This window comes from Ictalurus furcatus, chromosome 5 (genome assembly GCF_023375685.1).
Source record: "Ictalurus furcatus strain D&B chromosome 5, Billie_1.0, whole genome shotgun sequence".
In the NCBI taxonomy this organism is placed as follows: domain Eukaryota; kingdom Metazoa; phylum Chordata; class Actinopteri; order Siluriformes; family Ictaluridae; genus Ictalurus; species Ictalurus furcatus.
The window spans coordinates 8787116-8812564 of record NC_071259.1 but is presented as its reverse complement, the minus strand read 5'-3'; the positions used below and the strand labels follow the sequence as shown (position 1 = coordinate 8812564).

Here is a 25449-nt window from a genome sequence, read left to right as displayed (position 1 = left end):
AAGAATTACATAAACAAGATTACATAAACAAGAATTACAAGGTCGTAACAAGAGTTAAACCAACCCCGAAACCCCTTATGGACTCTAGAGAACAGATTTGAACACACAGTCAGTTGTCTATGTGTGCTGTGAACTGCAGAGAGCGCACGCGCGCCACGTCCGGCCACCTTCACGTGCTGCCATGGCAACAGTGCGTTCACGCTTTCTGAGTATTATTTCTAAATCAATCAATCAATAAATATTTCAAAGCTCACACGCACCTTAACATCTCTATAGCACGTATAGCAGAAAACAATAACCTATCATTTTAGGTCAGCGTGAGATAAAAAATTAAATTAAATTAAATTAAATTAAATTGAGGAGCACTGATTACAAAACGTAACGTGAAGCACCCCGCGCATGCGCACTAACTCCAATATTACCAAGCGGATGACGTCCAGCTGTCAGCTGAAAAGAGCGCACACTCAATGTTCATCCATTACTGTGAAACTACAGCTTGTCCTGTCATTATATCTACATGAACCCCCTCAAAAACCTTTTTTTGTTTTAAATTTATTTAACGTTTTTGGTATTACCCTGGGTATACACTGCGTCTGGGGCCAAAACGAGACAAAAAAACAGAAGTGAAAGACGACGTGCGGCGCGTGGGAGTGTCAATCCGAAACCCCGTTAGCATAGCACGCCTCCTGTGTTTTGACTTCCGTCTCTACGGCTCCGCTAGACACGGGCAGAGATGTCGACTTTTTGACGCTGTCGTCTCCAGTATGGAGTTGAAAGAAAGCCGATAAAAGAAGGCAGGTGAGGTTTGGGAAGCGCTCACGGAAGATATCTGGGGACGCGGGTGACGCCGAGGCTGGTTGCTGCTACTGCTGCTACTGCTGCGGGATAAGAGCTGTCTGTAGTGGGGGACACTCAGGACTGGTCCGTTATGGTCGCGTTTATCTCAAGCTTGGCCTTTAAACACGTTCACTAGCTGGGAAGGTGAAGTTTTCGCGGCGCTATTAATGCTGTCGACAGGTAAGCGTACAGGATTTTTATTTTATTCCTCTAATCTCATCGCGATATTGATAGTGGGCGATGGCTTGATGATTTTTTTTTTTTTTTTTTAAATGAAACCTTCTGCTCAATGCATTGTCAATAAACCGTATGGAATTCAATGCAGCAATCTCAGCACTCCATTGTTCCTTAGTAACAGGTACATCAACATTTGGGATGTTACTCGTAGGGGGAAAAAATACTAAAACACTTTCACAGTTTTTTTTTTTCTTCTTCTGGATAACAAAAAAAAAGAATGTGAGTGGAATACTATGAATGTAGCTAGCTAGCTATTTTTATGTTTGCAAGGTGTTGAATGAGCAGAACACCTTGGTGTAAATGGTGTTAGTGTTATTTTTTTCATTATTATTATTATTATTATTATTATTATTATTGATTGTGAACCAATCTAGGGAATATTCCTTTTCTGCACACCTTTAAATCAGTACTCATTACCACACACACAGCCACACAGCCAGGGGTTGCAAAGGATGCATGCAGGATATACGGTCTGTGCATTACATCTCAATGCCTCTTCTGTCAACCTCAAAAGTGCAGAATAATAATAATAATAATAAAAAGCTTTGTATATGCATATGAAGATGTCCAGTGTGATTTCTGATCGCCTGGCTTTCAAAACCCCATTTGAATGAACATGATCTTTTATGCTCTTAAAGCTTTTGGGGAACCGTGACCCAGAATGCCTTTGGGTTTCAAGAGACTGTCCCTGAATGGTGTCTGCACTCATGTTGTCTCATATTGATGTATTTATTTGCATCAACTCTGCCCGTGTTTCCCTGTAACACTAATATGGGTGTCAGGTCGCCATCGCCAGCTGTCACTTACAGTTTAGGACATTGTTTTCATATGAGTGTACGGTTCTATGACAGGATCAAATCTTCACCACCTGACTGCGAAAGCGGGATCAGATATGCAGGCCTTGGGGTTGCTCAAGATTTAGGAAAGTGCAGCGAAACAATTCTTGCTTTATCAGTTCCTCATCATCTGACCACCATCTTTTATGCTGAGAAGATTTACAGGAATGTAATGCGTGTGTGTGTGTGTGAGAGCTGGTTTCGTAGTTTGTCAAATGGAAAATGAAAAAATAGTTTGCTCATACTTTTACTGCATTTTAATCATAGGCAACATTTCATTGTTCAGCAGTTCAACTTGGCTTGCTCATGCAACTGGTAAACAACTTAAGTAAGCGTTGATAAAATATTGACCTGCATGTTGCCTGTGACTAATAAAAGTGCTTCTTTTGTTCTTTCGGGGTTTCTTCCGTGTACTGTGGTTTCCTCCCCCAGTCCGAAGACATGTGTTGTAGGCTGATTAGCATTTCCAAATTGCCCGTAGTGTGTGAATGGGTGTGTGAGTGTGTGTGCGATTGTGCCCTGCGATGGGTTGGCACCCCGTCCAGGGTGTCTCCCACCTTCTGCCCCGAGTTCCCTGAGATAGGCTTCAGGCTCCCCACGACACTGTGTAGGATAAGCGTTACAGAAAATAGATGGGAGAATGACGTCTTGCTTTATTTTTTATTTTTTATTTTCATTAAATGTTGTAGAACATCAGCAATACAAGTTATTTCCTGTTCTCAAAGCAGCTATAAACAGTTGTTCCCTCACCAGCCTCTCTTTTATTCTCTCTTTTGAAGCGTATTATCAAGATCCTGAAGAGTCCTCTGTTCTGAAGACTTTCCCGTGGTGGAAAATGTAACTAGGGTTTAAAGTTCTGCCACTGGACATATTAATAAAAGTCGCCTTATAGAAAGCGCCACCATGTCAACGATTATACACTTGTCTTTGTTAAATAACTTAATCTTTTTTTTTCCTTTTTTTTATGTGGATCGTCTACCGTTCAAGTCCTTCTTAATGCGCTGTTATGATAGAAATGATTATGTATTAGAAGAAGATTATTAATTGAATTACAGCTAACACTATTGTCAGAGCTGCTCTTAGAAAACAATTAATCAGCACCTTATGACCAATCAGATTAGAAGATTCAACAATAATGGAATAAAGTGGTATAATAACATGGAATAGAAAGTTATGGGGTCAGTGGGTACTGCTTGTGCTCGCATTGTGTTAGAAACGCAATAAAGCACTGTGATGTGAGGTGATTAATTTGTCATATATGTTGTAGTCACTCATTATTATTATTATTATTATTATTAATAATTTAGCATATTTGAATTTCCTAACTGTACCCAGTGTACATTCAGTGTTTCCTCCCAGGCCAAGCCCCAAAATAAATACACTTGTGCTGCTTAGGCTAAGCCTTCTCAATTAACAAACAAAATGATTTACAGGAAGTTATATGCGTCTCCCTGTCCCGATCGGATGAACGTTCGGTTTTCCACACTGCTTGTTTTGATTCGGCATTTACAAGGAAAGTTTCTTTTCTCCTAGCAGATATTTTATCGACAGCTGCCGTAACCAAATATTACAAGAAGTAATTTGACATCGAAGCCTCATTGACCTCACCTTTTAATTGTTCCATAACCTCAGGTGGGTTTTTTGGTGCTCTGTGCAGCTCATTGCTAAGACACATTTGAACCCTTTAAGCAGCAGCGACACCAGCAAACAACGTCAGCCACGTGGACATTAAACAACCAATTTGCTAAAGGGTTATGTCAAAAAGAGTGCTGGTGTTTTTCATTATTTACAGCAGAATCATCTAAAAACCCAACATCTAGGCCATTTTTTTTGTGAGGAACTGCCAGCAAGCAGTTCCTGACCGCAAAGCTGATTTTATTCCGCTCTCCTGTGCTCGCTAAACCTGAAATGGTGGATTGTTTTTCTTGGCTGTCATTTGCGGATGAGTAAATCCTTTATTGTCTTTTTTTTTTTTTTTTTTTTTTTGGAAGATTGGTAAATCGTGAGCAGGGAAAAATCAATATCGCCGAAGCCTAGAATCCATATTTCCCAAAGCCTATGGGCCTAGCATTTTTATAGCAGTGTATACCCCCCCTCCCCACACACACACACTCACACTTACACTCACCCACCTCTGTTTCAGCTGTGAGCTGTGTGCTTTTAGGATCTTTAGACATGAGATACGGATCTCGATGGCAGATCCTTTTTCATAAAAAAATAAATAAATAAAAAATCCCTGAGCTTTAAGGCCATTTCTCACTTTTATTATTCTCCGTGAGTCATTTGAGAACACATCCCAACCCCCCAGTCTCCTTAATATGACAGATCTTCTAAGCTCATACAAACACATGCACGTACACGCACGTAAGCACATACATACACAATACATACGGTACATGCATACATACATTGCAACAAACCGACCAACTTGCAACAGGAATTATAAAGTGTAGGATGTATGTACATTACTGTGTGTGGGGGGTGAGGTGTGGGGGGTGTACGACGACTGGGGTTTGCCAGTACTAGAAATAGCAACGTGTGCAACAGAGCAGTGGGCGCTGGAGCCGTCAGCTGAAAGCTCTGCGTTCGTTTCCACCGTGCCCTCCTGCCTAATCCCTGCTGATAAGGCACACAAAGGACTAAATGCCGACCGGGTCCTCCAGCAGCACACACCAGCTCCTGTAACTTTTCTCACACTCACAGAGCGGGAAATATACTCAGAAAGGCCTTGGTGAGTAAGTGCCACTGATTGTTAACGCTGCTGATCTTCTTGTCTGTCGTCACTAGCCTAGGCTGTGATAGTTAGCTCTATAGATAGATCGATAGTGTGTTGTACTGATGACACCAGATTTCAAGTGAGTTTGTAAGTCACTTGCAAGAAGTGCACCAGTGTATAGTTTTGTACCAGGCAGTCGATGTCTACCTCGGCAAGCTGCCGTCATACCATAAGACAATTCTGCATAATATTAACTTTCTGTAGGTTGTCCTTTTTAAAAACAAGTTTGAATGTAAAACAGACCCAAAAGCAACGGTAATGTATTCATTTAAAACGTGTATGGGGGGGTGGGTGTGATTTTTCTATTAAGTTTCCAGAACAGGCTTATGATTACGTCATCGTCATTATCAGTGGTACTTCAGAGGATCTCGCTTGCAGTATGATGAGGAGATAAGTCCTCATTATCCGTACAGAGGAGAGCTTGTCTTAATCGGACCAATGGGAAAATGCAGAGTTTAAGCAAACTCTGACCCATTCTAATCATTGCGATTAGATAGTGAGATGCTTAAATGGAACGTTCACAATGGCCCCAGGTTTGAAAAAAAAAAAAAAAAAAAAAAAAAAAAAAGGACCTTTGTAGCAATGTGGAACACCAAGAAATTGGCTAAAACTGTGTGTGTGTATAAGCTAGTTAGACGTAGGGCTGGGTGATATATCGATATAATATGATGATTACGCTGAATACACTTTTCTGAGATATCGTTGGTATGGTGATGCATTTTTTTCGTTTTTTAATAATTGTGAATGAAATGGCACTGAATGGTTGCCATTGATTTTGACGTAATTGTTTTAAAAGTCAGTCTGCTTTGACTTTGTAGGCATTAAACAACCGTCAAACTCAGTTTAATGTATTTTTGTTTGTTTATTTTAATCCTGTTTTGCAGACATTTTGTTAGATCCACATGGTGTATCGTAGAAATGTCCTCAAGTATCGTGATATGATATTGTTGTCATATCGCCCAGCCCTATTTTTCTGTCCGTTTCACGGAGACATTTTGTTGAATCTAGTTGTAGCAGCGTGTGCGTGTGAGTGAGCGAGTTCCATCACAATGGGGTTCATCAAGGTTAGTAACGCCTTTCCTAAGACGATTCAATTACGAATCATGAAAAATGATTATTGACCTAATGACCTACTCCCAGTGCACGTTTTCATTTCTCATTCAGTATGTTTACATGGACAACAATAATCTCATATTAACCCGATGAATACAATACTCTGATTAAGAAACTAGCATGTAAACAGCGATTATTGATGACCTTAATCCCACTAAAGTCATACTTGAAGTAAACACAAATTGAATTAAGACATGTGGCGTATTCCTGTTTTAGTCACATTATCGACGTGTATTACAGACATGTACACACCTTAATCACACTATTAACGTCGTGTGAGAGTTTTCACCGCATTTTGCAACAGGACACATACACACACGGCAGTGCTCAACCGTTTTACGGCAAACAAGAGAGTATGGCTGCATCTGAAACCGCGTACTTACCGACTATACGTGTATTGTGGCTACTTCAGACGCAGCCCACGGCTTCAAGCAGTCGTCTATTTGCACGTACAGCATGACAAATAATTACCTGCACTTAAAGCTTTCATGAAATTAAAGATGAAAAACACCCGGAACTGTATACGGTACCATAACGAAGACGAACTGTATTTCGATACCTGAAATTCTGGAGGGAACGTCGGACGCGTGGCGCAGTGATGTAATGGCGTGTGCCGTTAATAGCTCTATGTTCTGTAACATGTAAAACAGGAACATGAAAGGAGTATTCTAAAAGCGACTCCTGTAAACACCTTAATCACAATATTGTCTTACTCAGAGTAAGGTCAGTAATTAGATTACTGCTGTCCATGTAAACGTAGTCACTGTCATAACTACACACCTATTTCCCATTAGTCTCAGTGTAGTTACTGAATAATATGTTTAATGATGGTAGTGGTATAAGTTGTGCTCCATCATACCTGTGTATTTTTAGAGCTATGTATGTTTAGGTTTTACCATTTCAGTTTGACGTTGTTTTTGTGTCTGCTTTACTATTTATAGTTCTGTAAACTAGTCAGGAAAAGCTTTAAAGCAGTTTTTTTTGTTTGTTTTTTTTTTTTACTGTTTTCCCTGAAACTGTAAACCTCAAACTGCCTAAACTGTCTAAAAAAACCTCTGAAAAGCAAAGCCCACTGTAGTATTTTAGGGATAATCAGCTGACTCGTTTTTTTCCACTCAACTTTGACTCTTGGTAACAGTTAAAGGACATTTGATCTAATCAGATAACGCACAGTTGATGAAACTGTGAAGTTTATGTTAAGAATATAAAGCAAGCACAATCAGCCATGGTTGAGGTTCCAAAACCTTATATATTTCGTTTTTTTTTTTATAATAGGTTGTGAAATCTAGCATAGCAGAACACACATGGACCACAACAGGTGTCTATTATCGCCGGTTTTAATTGCTAGCATACCAGCTGTAGCGATGGGTATCACCCCATAAACTGTAATGAAGTGACCAACATAAAAGTCGAGGAAGTGGAAAGAATGCAGTTATTTGTTGTGGAAGATATGATTAAAATAGAATGTGAGTCGTATCTAAGACACTCGTAGCCGGAGGTAAAGTTACAAAACGGTCTGGGAATTCTTCAGCTGTTTCAGGAAGTGGGTCATTTCTCCGTTGGCTGGGTGAGGAATTCACCTTCAGTGTGCAACCAAGTCATGTTTCATTCTGGTCTTCCCCACATTAAGGGTATGAAAGAAGAGCAGAAGTGTTTATGTTGAAGGAAAACCTGTGGATTTAATTTATGGGAAGGTGTGGCAAAAGCCAGAATCGGGGGGAAAAAAGCAAGCAAAACCTGTGTATTTCATCCAGTTGTCAACATAAACCACGTAAAGTCTAGTTTTGTCAGCAGTGAGCCAGTACTTATGCTAAAAAAGGCACATGTTTAGTATTATTATTATTATTATTATTATTATTATTATGATTATTATGATTATTATTATTACCTATTATTATTCAGTGAGCCAGACTTTTAGCCTGACACTACAGTACAACCATTACATTTACTCACCGCTAACTAGTCCAAGTAAAAATTCTCATTTTCTCCTAACTGACAGTTAACTAACAATTTTCCCCCCCATAATCGATTAATCGGTCGATTAATTTTTCCGAATAATAAGTTAATCGGTGCTTTTCAAACTTTAAGGCGAGAATTTCAAACTTTACAAAGCGGAGCGCAACAGCATCGCGGCCATGCTTCCGTGCTATACAAGCTCCGCTTTGTAAAGTTTTAAATGCTCTCACACCTTGACTTGGAGGACTTGGAGGGCGCACACATTTTTCCTCAGTCACTTGATGATTTCGCCTCCATCTGATGGTGACTGAGGCCATGTTGGGCATAAAAGGTAACACTGACATATGACTCTGTAAAATGAAGAAAGTCATTATCGTTGATTCCGGGTTTTCTACTAAAGCTAGCAGCGTGACGTCACGCGCGTTTGACGTCATGTGCCATCGACTGGCAACCGGCTAATGCTTCCAGTTAGTAAAAAACCTTTAGTGTTACATTTGAGACGATACTACCTTTCTAAAATCCATACACTAGGCGGTGGAGTACATGGTGTAAGTGCAATAGTGCATCATTTGGCACACAACTTTGGTCTGTACTCTGTGCCGGGGCATGTTTTCAAAACAAAAGTAACACGCTGAGTAAATGTTCCCCGTGCCGCGCACAGACCGACTAATCGACAATGAGATTCGTTAACAAAGATCTTCATAATCGATTATTATCGATTAGCTGTTGCAGCTCTAGATTTAACCGTGAACACACTCTTTTTGACCGCTCTAAATCAAAGCGCCTCATTAAATGTTTTGTGTGTGCTTGTAAAATTATGATTATTATTATTTATTTTTTATTCTTATGCTACGTTAAAATATGCCGTCTAGTTAGACTTCTCAACAGTTTTCCCCTTTCGACCTATTAACTAATGATTGTTTTCAGCAGGTTTCACAGAAGTGATTAACTTGATACAGATTTGCCTGCTAATCTGACAATCCCATCTGAATAATATTGATTGTTAGTGTCTGATGCTGGTATGTAATCTAATTATCTTGTATACAGTATCTGATGCCCTATTCGATGTTTTTAAGCACGCTGTCTTGGAATATTGTCAGCATGTGAATGTCTGAACGTTCGTCCTTTTTTCGAGCGACACATTTTGGTCCAGAAGAGCACAGTGTGGTCTCTGAACAGAGAGCAAAGTTCACCCAAACCCCCCCCCCCCCCCCAAACCAAACAACTACGGAGGAACGCAACAGGCCGAGTGATTTCACGAGCCAGACACACCACAAGGAGAGCAAGGCAGAGAAGAGCGAAGATAAAGTTCTCACTGGAAATTAAACCACAGAAGATGCTCAGACTTGAGGTTCATGTGGTGTAAGTTATTTTCTTTCTTGTTGAAGTAGTAGCTTATTGGTTGTATGGGGACAGTAGCAACAAAATGTAAGCATTATTATTATTATTATTATTATTATTATTATTATTATTATTATTAAGAACGGTTAGGTGGCTGTTTCATTTGTTGTAGTTGTTCTTTCCACGAGTAAAATTTTTTTCCGTTCTGGTGTTTGCCTCCGTTTGTTGAAATTATGCTGTTCGTGATAAAAGCATGTCATTTTACTCAGAAGTTATGTGATGTCACTCGATTTTTCTCGCACATCACATGTTTGTTTAAATTTTCTCAAAAAAAAAAACCAAACCCAAAAAAGATGCACGCTGCTTCAGTGAGAGGAAACGGAAAACGATCTCCCTTTGGAGTTTTTGATGGTTCTGTAGAGTAGAAGTAATGCTCTCGGTGCGTTGTTAATCCTGGATGATTATCGATTTCCCTCTGTAAACTGCAGGTCACCGTACGTGTCTAACAAAAAGCCTGTAATAAAATCCAGTTCCTGCATTTTCACCCTCTTAGTCTGAGGAACCGAGAGCCGTAACATGGAGCTAGATTTCGTTCAACTTTCCCCGCAATTTGGGAAGATATTTAGACTCGAAGCATCATTGCACTTCTGTGGATCTGGCTCAAAATACTTTTTCGCCTTAATATGCCAAGGTTCATAAATCAGCTGGTTACTTAAAAGGCGTCTTCATTGGTGGTGATTGGTCCATGAGGTAGACTTGTAGGGTTTACTTTCCAAAAAAACAAAAAAAAAACAGCTTGTTATGGGTATTATATTTTTCTTTTTCTTTTCTTTTAAAACCGATTGTATATTCATGTCGCATGGTGGTGGTATTTATTTATTTATTTTTCTTATTTCCTGTTTTGTAAACGGTTTATTAATGGTAATACTCTCTAACCTCCCACATTGACTCCAACACTTACCTCTTAAGTACACCACTTTAGTACTTAAGTTAATAGGTCACACAATGATTGTTCAAAAGGTTCCAGATTCCTCCTCCCCCCCCCCCCAGCTGTAATCCCCACTCCAGCTTTAGTTACTGTTCTCTTTAAAACTGTCCGAAACTCAGGAACTTGTCTGAATGCTGTTTACACGGGGCCAGACTACACTGAGCCAAAGGAAGTAGAAGTTCCTGTTCTAGCCTTTTCCACTTTGCTGGGTCACGCGCAGATTTGTCAGAAAAGCTCTGACGATTTGATCTGGTATATTTAATGATGTTACATTTTTGCCCGTGTTTTTTCTTTGTTTTGAGTTCAAATGTACAGGTCACACCAAAAAATCAGAACCCTAAATACAAATCTCATTAATACAAATCAGAAATACAGAACGTAAATCCCAGGGAAACGGAGACAGTTTCAGCATGTTCAAACAAATAAAGAATTGAATTTTCTACTCAAATAGCTAGTGTTCTTCAGTGATGCTGAACACTTGATGCTTAGCGTATGCCCAGCGTGACTGTTTGGTAATGTTTTAGCTAGTTAGGCTACGGCAGTGTTAGCTTGCTGGTAAAGGTTAGTAATAGGAGTTTAGCTATTTCAGTATAATGTAAAAACTTTAGACGCACTTACCACGTTATGGTTTATATCTACTGTTTAGATTCATTTAATTCTTTTCAAAGTTTAGCAAGTTCAAAACGAAGAAAAAAAACCCCAAGATCTTTAAATTATGATGTCTATACATGTCTCAAAGTATTGACGAAAAGGGTGCCAATAATTGTTGCACACCTATATTTAACGCCCTTTTTTTATTTTATTTTTTTTATAGATAAACCTGTATTTTGTTTGCAATTGTTTGATTTCCATGAGAACAGAGTATTTTTGTGATCTTTAAAAAAATAAAACATAAAGGTTAAACAACAGACATCTTTGCTCATATTTACCAAGGGTGCCAATATTAGTGGCGGGCACTCTGTGTGTGTGTGTGTGTGTGTGTGTGTGTGTGTGTGTGTGTGTGTGTGTATATAATATAATGTGTATGTATGTGTGTATATGTGTATGTGTGTATATGTGTATGTATACTATATTATATACTACATTTATTTAATATTCAGATACTTTTGTCAGCTTCCAAGTTCTACAGTCATATTGCACAGCTCTGGTTTGTAAGATTTTACTACAAACTAGATCATATTCATCATGATGTTAAATTAGGGTATTGAAAATGTGTGGAAAAAAGGCATACCTGAACTGTTGGGAGTTGCCATGGAAGTTGAAAAAGTACAATAAAAGTAATTTACAGTCAGAGCTGTTGGATTTGACAGAGATTTAGGATCATATCATTATACAGCATATTAGATATGTCATATGTCAGTCATTATGTCCAGGCTTAGAAAATTTTTTTTATTGTGAGGTAGAGGACGTAGCATCCTGACATTAGCTGGCTAGGTATAAAAGGCAGGGTAAAAAATAAGCAAACAATTAAAAAAATAAAAAATACACAGCAAAAGCAACCAGGCATTTTTTAATAGCTAAACATAGCCAGCTAGGTTGCTACCATCAGTCAGTCCCTCCAGGATTTTGCGATCGCAAATTTTGTGAATGCTGTCTCTGTGCTGTGTTGAACAGCAGCTCTGCAAAGACAGACTACTAATGGCAGAGCTCACATAGCTGGCATGCGAAGTTTATAGATAAACTACGTCTCAAGGCAAATACATCACACTCCGCCCCAGCCCCCCCACCCCCCGAAAATTTTGTTTGAACTCAATAATAAATAAACACGATAACCTTGGTTATGGTGGATTGTGATTTTCTGTACTTTAATGTTACTAAAGGGCAAAGCGAATGGCAGATTCCTTGACTATGCTTCACAGACTGCTCTTTGAGAACCTTATAAACATGTATTTTGTTGTAAAGGAATGTATCTTTAACAAGTAACTCTCTCAGATTTTCACAACACGGTTGAAAACTGCCTTTATGTACTCCTGTTTTCAAGGCAGCAGCCTCTAAGGCTTCTCTGCATTCCTGTAAAAGTGTTTGACTCCCTCTTTTGAGCGTGCATCTGTAAGCAGGTTCCTGTTTAAATCATGGCAGGAGGTGCTGTTTGGATGGCCTCCTCAGCATACCCACAGTGGCACTCTCCTCCATCTGTTTCGCCTATCTGAGTGGTTTTTCCCTCCAGTGTGAACAAGCGTGAATAAACTGGCATCAATGAGTGCTAACAGGTGGCTTGGCTGAGGAATGCAGCATGGGGGCACAGGGAGCACAGGCACCTATGTTAGTATGTTACTGTACTGGAGTGGGAGGGGCTACAACAAGGTCAGCTTGCGTAGCAGCATTTTAGGCATTCTTTTAGTTGTTAAGCTCCCTATTTCATTCTGTGTTTGGCTGCGTAACCCTTAGTGGAAGAATAAAGAATCTATGTATAATGTCTGTCTATGTAATGTAAATATAGTATGTATAGTAGTATTTTTTAAATGGCATTTTGTGATAGGCTAATATTTTTACATTTACTTGTCTCTTTATAGTATCATAAAAAGAGTTTAATTTATTTCTGCATACACTCACTGTGTAGTTAATTAGGAGCTCTATACTAATACTGGGTAGGGCCTCCCTTTGCGCTCAAAACAGCCTCAATTCTTAGTGGCATGGATTGCACAAGATTTTGGAAACAGTCCTTTGAGATTCTGGTCCATGTTGACATGATTGCATCACGCAATTCCTGCAGATTTTTCTGGCGCACTTTCATACTGCGAATCTCTCGTTCTACCACATTGGATTCGGATCTGATGACGGGGAAGGCCAATGAAGAGCACTGAACTCATTGTTGTGTTAATGAAAAACAGTTTGAGGCGACTTTTGCTTTGTGACATGCTGCGTTGTCATGCTGGGAGTAGCCATTAGAAGATGGATAAATTGTGGCTATGAAGGGCTGCACATGGTCAGCCCAGAATGGGACAAGAAAACATTCCCCACACCATTAAACCACCTGCACCAGCCTGGACTGTTGATGCAAGGCAGGTTGGGCCCATGGATTCTTCAAGATTCATCAGACAAGGCTATGTTTTTCCAGTCTTTAACTGTCCATTTTTGGTGCACCTGTGCCCACTGCGGCCTCAGCTTTCTGTTTTTGGCTGACAGAAGTGGAACCCGACCTGGTCTCCGGCTGTTGTAGCCCATCTGCCTCAAGGTTTGATGTGTTGTGCATTCTGAGTTGCATTCACAATTGTATAAGTGGTTATGAGTTACTGTAGCCTTTTTGTCAGCTCGAACCAGTCTGGCCAATCTCTGTTGATCTCTCTCAACAAGTTTCATTCATTATTCTTCCTTGTCACCTTCTGACCAAGGCTTGCTCCAGTAGTGGAGCTGACACAGTAACGGAGTCAGTGAAACATTTAAATGGTCTGAATATATATAAAATTAGTGTGTTTGAGGCCTAGCTTTAAGCATAAAGCCGTTCAAGGAATGAGCTGGAGCTCAAGTATGTTTAGATCTACACTGTTCTTTAAAAGGTTGTTTTAATTTTGAAAAGTTTCACAATTCGGTTGTGCTTTTGTAGTTCGTAATACTATAATAGTAAGATATAAGTGGATTGCATGTCTATTTTTTTTGACAACATTTGTTTGACAGTCATTGTGCATCATAAAATTATCATTGTAATTTATCAGCTAGCTCCTATGTAGCCTCATTCAGAACACAGAGTGCTCGGACAGCTACACTTAAGAGTAGACAATGTCAAGCTAAATGTTAAGGTCTGATTTACAGTGGGAAAGTAGGAACACAGGAATGTCTGTGAAAGAGCACAGACACAGGTTTGAACTCACAAAGAATATTGCTCTTTCAGAAGCACAGATCTCTAGCTATGGCATCGCAGATCTCTAACTCGCAGCCAAAATAATTGTTGTCTACTCAGAATATGAACTTTGGCTGCACAAATATAGCTACGTTTTTAAAGTTTTTACCATAAAAGGATGAAACAAAATCGAAAGATAATCGGTTTGGCTTGTGCAAGTATGCACTTGTGCAAGTATACACAAGTATTATAGAAAATTATGAGTTGGGAAAGATGAACAGTTTGGCACTTTTTGATAGCACACTCCATAAATACACTTTTTTTTTTTTTTTTTTTTAAATCCCCCCCAACATTTCATGTGAAATTGCTGACTGCAAGGTCTAAATTAAGAATTACACAGTGTAGCGAGTTGTGTTATGCCAGTACACCCCACACCTTGTGTAACTGCTAATGGTATTGTGTTGTAACCTATTAGTCTTTAAAAAGCATTGAAGCATTTTGCTGTGCTGTGTACCTGCATGTCAACTTGGTAAGTATGCAGTTGTTGGAAGTACCGTGACCATGTGGGGCTTCATTGTTTGGAGTGCTGAAGTAAAGACATTGGCATTCTGGCTTACTGCCAACCTAAATATAGCACCATTTACCAATTTTGAATTATTACCACTTGGCTACTAATTCATTCACGATGTTTGAAGTTTTGGCAAGGGGAGAAGGTGCTCCCTTACTGGCATATTTCATATCTGAAGTTGTAAATACCTTTTGTTTACTCATACAATCAGTAACATCCATAGCCTGATGAGAATATGATAGTCTTAAGTTAATTATGCAGAAGTAATAAATAACGCATGTACCAGTGATGTTAGCGGTACAGTATGACTCTGGAGACAACATCTGTTGCTAATTCTCACAGACAAGCCAGCCGCTCGGGCTCCCCTGGCCTTGGAGTGTATTTTTTTTCAGATAAAGTGTGCCATTCTCTTCCTTCCATTCACACATACCTGTAGCTGGTCATTTCGTACATTTCAGCTATTCTAGGAATATGAAGGTAATCTGACTTCTGGCTATGATGAACAGCATGAAACAGTTGTATCCTGTTTTGTGCTAGATTGAGTTCTAACTTTAGAACAGCTACTATAGGACCGAATCTCCAACGGCTGCTCCAACTCAGAGACTTGGTATCAGAACCACTGTTAGCGGTTTTACATTCTGTGTCCTAAATGTTCAGGATATAAATAAAGATAACATTCATGTATAATCATAATATTCATGATAAATAATGCACAACACTTGTAACACTTTTTACATAATGAATTTAATAATCCACATCTGCATGAACTAATGTTTATTCCATCCATCAGTTGAAATAGGTATATTGGCAGCCAGAATAAAACAATACCTTATTTAGTACGTTTGCGGCACTGGGGCAAAATGCACGAGTGAGACTGAATAGTGGGTTCCAGTATTTACACCTGGAGGCCCAGAGTTAAGTTCATTATCAAATTTAGTTAGATGTTGTATAGGGGTGTAGCGAAACAATTTCAATACAATACATTTTCAATACAGTGAAAATAAGCATTGCTTGAATAATGATAATGAGTGTTTATAGATCACATATACGTTACAGCACGGTGAAGTTCTTTTCTTCGCATATCCCAGCATATCAGAAAGCTGGGGTCAGAGCGCATGGTCAGCCATGATACAGCACCCCTGGAGCAGAAAGGGTTAAGGGCCCAGCAGTGGTAGCTTGGCAGTGCTGGGGCTTGAACTCCCCACCTTCCGATCAGTAACCCAGAGCCTTAACCGCCAAGCCACCACTACCCTCCTGAGTCCCATAGGTTTCTGTTTCCAATGAATTAAAACATCCAACATGATAAAAATGCAAATAATTGAAAATTAATAAAGATTGTGTATAGTGTTTATGTGAACAATTCAGCAGTGTATAACGAGACAAAAGCTGCGTATTAGAATGTAACAAATTTTTTTTTTTATGTCTAGCTGTTACTGGCATGACTCACAGTGTGGCCTGTGTGAAGCACGAGGCTTTTCTTGTTGTCTCAGAGTCACGCAGCTCTGTGTACTCCCTGAATCCAGTGTTCTCCACTACTGAACATGAACTTCCCAATCGCCACTGTGATCTCTTCAGCCAGGACTGAATCAGCGAGGGAAGGCTGCCTACACATAGCAGAGAGTTTGCTGTGTGTATGTGTGTGTGTGTGCACATGCACCATATTAGCCGTATGTTTACGGTATTCATGCCAGTGTGTTGCTCAACTGCTCAACATGGGAGCTAGTGCATTAGTAAACTAGCATACTATTGTATTGTCTCGTGATAATAGTGCGTAGGTTTTTGTTTTTATTTTTATTTTTTAAATCCCTGTAGCCTCTGCTGATTCAAGATTAAAAGGGAGCTGCTTTTTTCAGAGGAGGGCGTGTAATTTTATTATGCTGTCTGGCAAAAGTATTGTTCGATCTGCATATGTATTGAATTGAGAGCCTTGTATCGAAAGAAACAATACAACATATCGTAGCCTTAATGCTGTCATTTATTTGATACTAATTTGGTTTTAGTTTTAGCCACACTGAAGACTGAATAAAACTAGCTAATGCTGGTGTATTTAGTAAACATTTAGACTTAATTTGTTGCATTGCTAATGTTACTTGAGTTATTAATGCTGAAATTTGGAGCTTGTTCATGTTCACCAATGCAGTAATTGAAGCCTTGAATAGGAGGTTTCAGAATCAAATTCACCATACTTGCCAAATGGTACTATTAGGTCTGCACAACCTGGTTTGCCCATAAGGTTCCACTCTAAGCAGCACATCCGACTACTAACGATTCCCACTGAGCAGCTAAAAACATCCAACTTTGGGCAGCACCTGCATATGATCATTGGGTCCTCATGACAGTGTTGCAAGGAAACAATTGATAGGAAACAAGGAATTAAGTTGATTTAGAACCCTTTGTTTTGACCTCACAGTTCTACTCAACTCCTTATGGTGGTTTTCAACCAGTTCTTGACTGGTTCTTAATATTCCCTCCCTTTTCATATGCTAAACTATTCAGATATAGTTCAAGCATGCAACTACAGGACTGGTTCACATCATTGGACTTGTGCAATGCTTATTTTCCTGCCTCCATCACCTGAGAACACACGTGCTTTCGAAGGTATGCATTCCAAAGCTGAAATCTTTGGTCTCTCTAGCGATGGGTATTTTTGCCGAGCGCCCATTCTGTCCATTTTTTTTGTGTTCCCCGAACCAAGGAGCAGGCCTTTTGGGAACTCAGTACAGCACAAGGTCTCATGGTGAACTCTCTAACATTGAAGCAGGCCACATGATTCATCGGCATGAGGCTAGATTTACTCTTTATTTTTGCCAACCCGGCAGCCCAATTTGGGCTGCCGGGCAGCAATTTGGCAAATGATTTGGCAAATGATGCTTACCAATATGCTATGTGTGCTACCGGCTTCTGTTGAGGATGCTAGGATTGATGATGGCAGTCACAAGAGTAATTCCCCTAAGAATGCTGAAGCTACAGGCATTTCAGACACACCACAAATGGAAACATGTACTGGTGTTAGTGAGAGGGACCCATGTGGAGATGCAGAAGTCTTTTCTAATGAAAGGGTCTTCCCGTACAGGATGGCAAGCAGAAATGCTAACTTTTTTTCAGCAACTGCCAGACAAGTTTCTATGTGAAAGGTATATTTGGCTGCCATATTAGTAAACCTCAGCACTATGAATGGCATCTCTCTGTGGTCTCATAAACCTTTTACAGTGTTTTTGAAAGGGGCATATGTTTCCGTACAAGCTTGGCATGGGATCTCCCCTTGTGCCGGAGTCCCCTAAGGCCCCTACTTATGTCGTGGAGATTAGACAACACTCGCAGACTCGTCCTCTGAAAGTAAAAAAAAAAAAAGGTTTATTACAGAAAGATGGTTAATACAGGATAGAATAATGAGAGCGCTCTAAAGCGCTTGTGCTGAACCACTACTATATATATGAAACGCAGAGCATGACACACTTCTGTGTACCGATAAGAAGCAGTTTGAGGCAGTTCAGACAGGCTTTGTTTTAGGGTCTTAGAAGATGTGCAGACGAACCTTGAACAGAAGAACATGTTTGTGTCTCTGTAAGCAGATAAACATTCTGTACTGATCTCAGTGACATGACCTGGCCTTCTTAGGTGTTATCCTCAGATGAACAGAAACAAAATTATTACAAAGTAAAAATGAATAATTACCCTCACATTTCCCCCATTTTATCATTACAAAATATGATAACTAAAATTAACAGAGAAATTAGTATGCTGTGAGTACATCAGAACTTCAGAATCCTTTCAAGGTTCAACTGAATTCATCATGAAATAGACATAATGAATGCGCTAAGGCTGTTTTTGCAGATGTAAAGTATCCTGTAGTCAAGCAAGCTCATTTTGGAGTGAAATGAGAGTCGTCATGATCAAAGGAATATTTAGAATAGGTGTGAAATGGACGTCAATGAGTCGTCATCGTCGCTGGGAGGATCTGATACCCAGTCAGGTTTAGGATACAAGTCAGGTTGGTCATCATAGGGATCGTACTCAGTCTTTGTCAACATCAGCGTTTGGTCATTAGTGATTTCAACGAGAGTGAGAGACTGCTCCGAACGAGAGAAACAGTACCAGGCAAAATGAGCAAGACAAGAAGAATTATTGCACCTATTGGTAGACAGACAGTTAATAATCACGAGCCCCATCCCCCGAGTACTGAGTTCAGCCAATCAAGCCCCATCTCACTAGTCTGCGGAGGGTTGCGTATCGCAGACCGCCTGTGCTCAATGATGGAATAACCATTATGTGTCTGTGTGACGAGGGGACGTGTGACGTTGTGTGGGTAGCACTGTTGGCAGTGATTCTTCTGATGAAAGGCGATACAGAACGGTTTACAGAGGCGGCCAATATCTTGGCATATGGACTTTTAACTACTAATTGTTGTCCAATCTGCAGCAATAGTCTCCTAAAGAACTTTGCGGGCTTATGTGGGACCTATACAGTGAGGGGAAAAAAGTATTTGATCCCATGCTGATTTTGTACGTTTGCCCACTGACAAAGAAATGATCAGTCTATAATTTTAATGGTAGATATATTTGAACAGTGAGAGACAGAATAACAAAAAAAAAATCCAGAAAAACGCATGTCAAAAATGTTATAAATTGATTTGCATTTTAATCAGGGAAATATGTATTTGACCCCTCTGCAAAACATGACTTAGTACTTGGTGGCAAAACCCTTGTTGGCAGTCACAGAGGTCAGACGTTTCTTGTAGTTGGCCACCAGGTTTGCACACATCTCAGGAGGGATTTTGTCCCACTCCTCTTTGCAGATCTTCTCCAAGTCATTAAGGTTTCGAGGCTGACGTTTGGCAACTCGAACCTTCAGCTCCCTCCACAGATTTTCTATGGGATTAATGTCTGGAGACTGGCTAGGCCACTCCAGGACCTTAATGTGCTTCTTCTTGAGCCACTCCTTTGTTGCCTTGGCCGTGTGTTTTGGGTCATTGTCATGCTGGAATACCCATCCACGACCCATTTTCAATGCCCTGGCTGAGGGAAGGAGGTTCTCACCCAAGATTTGACGGTACATGGCCCCGTCCATCGTCCCTTTGATGCGGTGAAGTTGTCCTGTCCCCTTAGCAGAAAAACACCCCCAAAGCATAATGTTTCCACCTCCATGTTTGACGGTGGGGATGGTGTTCTTGGGGTCGTAGGCAGCATTCCTCCTCCTCCAAACACAGCAAGTTGAGTTGATGCCAAAGAGCTCCATTTTGGTCTCATCTGACCATAACACTTTCACCCAGTTGTCCTCTGAATCATTCAGATGTTCATTGGCAAACTTCAGACGGGCATGTATATGTGCTTTCTTGAGCAGGGGGACCTTGCGGGCGCTGCAGGATTTCAGTCCTTCACGGCGTAGTGTGTTACCAATTGTTTTCTTAGTGACTATGGTCCCAGCTGCCTTGAGATCATTGACAAGATCCTCCCGTGTAGTTCTGGGCTGATTCCTCACTGTTCTCATGATGATTGCAACTCCACGAGATGAGATCTTGCATGGAGCCCCAGGCCGAGGGAGATTGACAGTTCTTTTGTGTTTCTTCCATTTGCGAATAATTGCACCAACTGTTGTCACCTTCTCACCAAGCTGCTTGGCAATGGTCTTGTAGCCCATTCCAGACTTGTGTACGTCTACAATCTTGTCCCTGACATCCTTGGAGAGCTCTTTGGTCTTGGCCATGGTGGAGAGTTTGGAATCTGATTGATTGATTGCTTCTGTGGACAGGTGTCTTTTATACAGGTAACAAGCTGAGATTAGGAGCACTCCCTTTAAGAGTGTGCTCCTAATCTCAGCTCGTTACCTGTATAAAAGACACCTGGGAGCCAGAAATCTTTCTGATTGAGAGGAGGCCAAATACTTATTTCCCTCATTAAAATGCAAATCAATTTATAACATTTTTGACATGCGTATTTCTGGATTTTCTTGTTGTTATTCTGTCTCTCACTGTTCAAATAAACCTACCATTAAAATTGTAGACTGATCATTTCTTTGTCAGTGGGCAAACGTACAAAATCAGCAGGGGATCAAATACTTTTTTCCCTCACTGTAGAAATCATGTCACCTTAGGCACATGGTCCCGTCACCACGATCAGCTAAATACCAAATTTGGGTATAAGTGTGTGCATCATGCACTCTTTCTGCTGCAACGATGCGATTGGCATGATTGATCATTAAGTTTTCCACCCAATAAACTTCAATATTGCACTTTGGTTTATCTTTCCAGATTAAGGGTCTACCCCTGGACCCCCAATGTTGTCGGGAACGGTCCCGGTGATTTGTGAATTTATTTCTGTGACAGGGCTTACTAACAGATACCACCTATCTGTTAAGAGAAGAACTAACACTAATTTGTTAGTGTGTGCATCACATTTGCATACTGCAATAGTTTTTGGGAGTAGGACTGCGTCCAGCAGCTCAGAGACTAGTTTGTGGTGGGCTATGTATGTTCCTGAACTCATCAGGAAGTTCCTGTGTTTCCAAATTGTCCCCAAATCATGTACTATCTCAAAGGCATGTCTACTGTCTGTGTAGATATTTACTGACTGTCCCTCAGCATGTCTTCATGCCTCTATGAGGGCATACGGTCTCGCTGCTTGTGCTGAAAGGTTTGAGGGGAGACTTCCTGACACGATCGTCTCGTGTGTGGTTACTACTGCATAGTCCACTCGATTTTTACCTGTCTGGGTCACGTGACGCAGACCCATCCACAAAAAGGATCAACTCTGGGTTTTCCAATGGGACATCCTTCAGGTCGACTCTAGGGGAGCAGAGTTCATTAGTTAGTACGACACAGTCATGTAGTTCCCCATCTTCCTCTGTTGGAAGAAGAGTAGCAGGGTTAAGGACAGTACATCATTTTATAGTGATATTTGCCATATCTAGTAGTATAGTGTTATGGTGCAGCCACGGTTGGGTGGACAGGTATGAGGTTCAAGCATGAGTAATAATACTTCACATGGAACCAGAAGGGTCCATTCTGAATAACCTACCAGGTCTCTGGATGCCACCACAGCTTTCTCAGCTGCTGCTACTGCACGTACACACAGGGGAAACTCTGCAGCGACTCGATCCAACTTACCTGGGAATGAGCTGTCCAACCTGTCGCATATGCCATCTCTCTGAGTGCTGCTTCTAGATTGGAATAGTTTAGAATGAAAGTTCTGCGATACGAACATATACCTAGGATAGAGAGAACTTGTTCCTTCATCAGAGGCTTGGAAATCTTCTGGACTGCATATACTCTGTCAGCTGAGAGTTTCTTTCCCTTTGCAGAAATGTCATGACCCAAGACTCTCACTTCTTGCTGCACATACTGTAATTTGGAGAGACTGGCTTTGTGGCCTTCTTTGGCAAGATGCTGCAACAATTTTATAGTGTCAGTTTCACACTGCACTGTAGAAAGTGGTAGAGGTGCTAAGCTGTCTTTTAGCATTTGGTTGTATATAAATTAGTGACTCTCAATACCCTTAACACAAGCGAGTGAAAGTGTAAGGACGTCCGTCAAATATGAATGCAAACCGAAACTGTCTTTATCAAGACGTATACTGAAAAATGCATTAGCTAAATCTGCAACTGAAAACCATTCACTATTTGCTGGAACCTGGTTTAATATAGTGTAAGAATTTGGCACGTCTGGACCGCTCTGTTTGACTGCTGCATAAACCGCTTGCAAATCTTGTACAAATCTCCATTCATCAGGTTGTAGGGTTTTTTCTTGCTTCTCTCACTGGAATATTGGGGTGCGCACCGGTGAATCTGAACAGGGAACAATGACCCCTCCCTTCAATAATGAATTGAAGTCTGGTCTAATGCCCTCAATAGCTTCTGATTTAAGAAGGTATTGAGATTGTCTGGGCGTAAAGTCAGATTTGGGCGTGATCATGACTGGTGGTGCCCTTCTAATCAGGCCTACGTCATGTTTCCCTTGGGCCCAAAGCCCGAGTGGCACCTTATTCAATTGTGGGTGTATCTCTAGGCGTGTGGGGCTTGTCCCAAGGTTTAGAAACATTCCCTTGTCATGACAAATAACATTCCGGTTAACCTTGCACATATCCAGAAAGAATTTTTATAAACTCCCAGCGTCGGACTGTACCATATGTTGGAGGTGTGTTTCTGTTCCCAATCTGTAATTTTCCCACTCTCACATAATCTGACCCATGGTCCCACGTCTTTCTACTGTTTGTTCTTTATTTTGGCTAATGAGACGTGAGGCGCTGATTCTGAGACAAAAAATACACGCAACTGCGTGTCACTCAATTTGACTGAACATGCACAGAATTTGTCACACCAATATAGTTCCTTTAGGTACAGCTCTTCGCTTTCTGGGATATCGATAAACCATTCTTTCTCAAAATTAAATTCTCCTCCTTCATGCATTTGCGCTGTGCGATGAAGGGCAGAGGACAGCATAAAATCAACATAGTTGTCCTTCATCTTATCATGTGCCAACGTCAACAAATGAGCACAGGCTGTAGGCTTGTGATGCTTGGACCTTTGATAAACACAGAGCTCTGTTTCTTTAACAAATGGAGTTCCCATCAGATCAGATGAGTCATCAGTTATTGTTACTCCAAGGTGAGGACATCAAATTTAAGTGTAAAACACACATTAAATCCCTGCCCAGTAGATTGACTAGACATGAAGACGAAATTAGGGATTGGTGGGTTATTTTTTTCCCATTTTCACATTCACAAGCAAGCGGTTCAGAGAAACGTTCTAATACTGAATGTCCCGTCACGCCCATGGAGTGCAGTGGCCGTGAATTGGGGATTCTTTTAATTCGCAGTGTTTTATTACTGAATATGTTGCGCTTGAATCTACCAAAAATGTGACACTTTGCCCATTAATTACAAGAGATATACGTGGTAACTTTGTGAAAGGAGAGGTGCTGTATTTTATAAGGTTAAGGGTCATGACAGGTTCAGACATTTGTGAATTGTCAGTCTGACTACTGTTGGATGTGGGTGTGTGCATATATTCCTGTTCTTTGTGAGCTAACTGATAGTTTGGGTGTCTGATGTCACCTCTTCTGTTCCCAGGTGCATCCCCCTTCCCTTAGGTCCGCCTGTCGGTTCGCTTCTGCTCTGGACAGTCTCTTGCAAAATGTCCAACTTTTCCGCAGATAAAACATGTGAAGTTGTATCAGGTTGCCACCTGGCCTTCCTAGTCAGTGTCCTTTTGGTTTTCCTCTCCATCTTTCTTTCCTTTGCCTCTCGTAGGAGCTTCTCCACATGGATTGCATATCATTCTACCAGTCTCCGTGGTAATGCGTTGACGTTTTACGATAGCAACGATCTCTGGTTTCATACCATTCATGAAGCTGTTTCTGAGATGTGCTTCCCATGCCGTGACTTCGGCTGCTTATCCATCTGCCAGTGCTACTGGTCTTAATTTGCATCATGGACTTCAGTGAGACGAGATAGATACTGGGACACAGTCTCTGAATCTTGCTACTTGCACTTTGCTATTTTTGTCATGGCCATTTGCACAGGAAATGTGTTTGTCAGCCTCTGCTGGAGCACTGTGATTTGTGCTCTGTACCTTGCGTTGAATCCATCATCCAACTGTGGGTTGATCAGGCGGAAATCATTCTTTGGGAATTCACATGAAACCTTGACCCAGTCCATGCCAAGTTTCGCCATGAGCAGTCGTCGTAGTTCATGAGTGGTGGGTCTGAATTCTCTGCAGAATATCTGAAGTTCATCCCCAAACTTTCGTCCTCCTACTTCACGGAGCGCCGGCAGATGCGTCATGTTGCTCCTGATGTCCTCCAATGTCCAGGGTCTGTGAACTAGCATAGGGCCTCCTTCTCTGGCCACTTCTAGCATTGGGGCATTTACCATGGCGTGTCCCTTCCCTGTCTGATTTTGTTGGTCTGAAGCCCTCAGGCAGCTATGTTGTTGGTTCCTTCACTTGGGATCTCGTGTGTAACGCCACCGGTGAAGATAGGACGGCTGGCACATAGTTCGGTGGGGGTTGTGGCTCAGTTCTGACAGGTTCGGATAGAGTGGCGTAGGCTGGGCCGCTTCATCGTGAGGAGGTGCCTCTGAAATGGCAGGTTCCTCCCTCCTTACTGGCTGTGGGCGTCGTGGTGGGGCGACGATCCAGGTCGGGATTGGCTTTCTGCAATTTAGCACACTGAGAAACAGATGAGGGCCCTGCCTGACATTTTTTCTCTCTATGTGCCTCGCTCTGCCATTCAGCAAATGCCTTCCAGTCTGCTAAAAGCTGCACTTCGCTCTTTGTTTTAGAGGTCTCTCTCTCTCTCTCTCTCTCTCTCTCCCCCCTTTGTATCTAAATTAAGTTTCAGTTGTTCTAACTGTCTGAGGCTAAAACTACCTTTTTCAGGGAAAGCACATTCTTTAACCTATACATCATATTGGTTCAAACAGCCTTCCCCATAATTCACACACATAAATGTGATATTAGGATCAACATATGAGCACCCTGTACATACCATAGCATGTGTCACAGGATGTGCTTTGCTCCATGTTTTTCCCATATTATTTATTTATTTATTTTACAGCCTCTATAACTTTCAAAATTTTAATCAATTGAATGTGCTATGAAAATCAAGTGAATATACATTCTCGTGCACAGACAGAAAAGGTTCAAAATGTGTGCCAAATCTCTAGACATTCAATTAATCATATAACCTATAGGTTCAATATAGCAAACTTTAAGAATGTAAAAGAGTTTACCTGTGAGGGCGAGGCCACATACAGCAATTTGGTGGGGCTTACAGTTTTCTCTACCCTTCTTTTTAAAAAAAAATTTTTTTTTTAATTTTATCTCAGTAAAATTTACTTGTGCGTTAAATTTGCCAAATGTATCATGTACCGCTGATATGATGGAATGAGTCACTGGGGCATGCCACTTGATGATAACCCGCCGCAAAAATACTGCGCCTCTTGCACTTCTTAATAAGTACTCTCTTTACTTATTTATTGCTTGAACTGGACTCTTTCCGTTGGCAAATATTTTTACTGTTATTAT

At 40.8% G+C, this 25449-nt stretch overlaps 1 protein-coding gene across 1 annotated transcript in view; it reads left to right on the top strand.

Moving 5' to 3' along the window:
• Window positions 1-304: 304 nt before the first annotated feature.
• mib2 (MIB E3 ubiquitin protein ligase 2) overlaps window positions 305-25449 on the top strand; it is a 92106-nt gene continuing 66961 nt past the window's right edge. Inside the window, exon 1 of the mRNA XM_053624623.1 lies at window positions 305-1017. Within this exon, the coding sequence (XP_053480598.1) occupies window positions 1005-1017 (13 nt within the window). The 5' untranslated portion in view covers window positions 305-1004. The remainder of the gene's footprint in view (window positions 1018-25449) is intronic.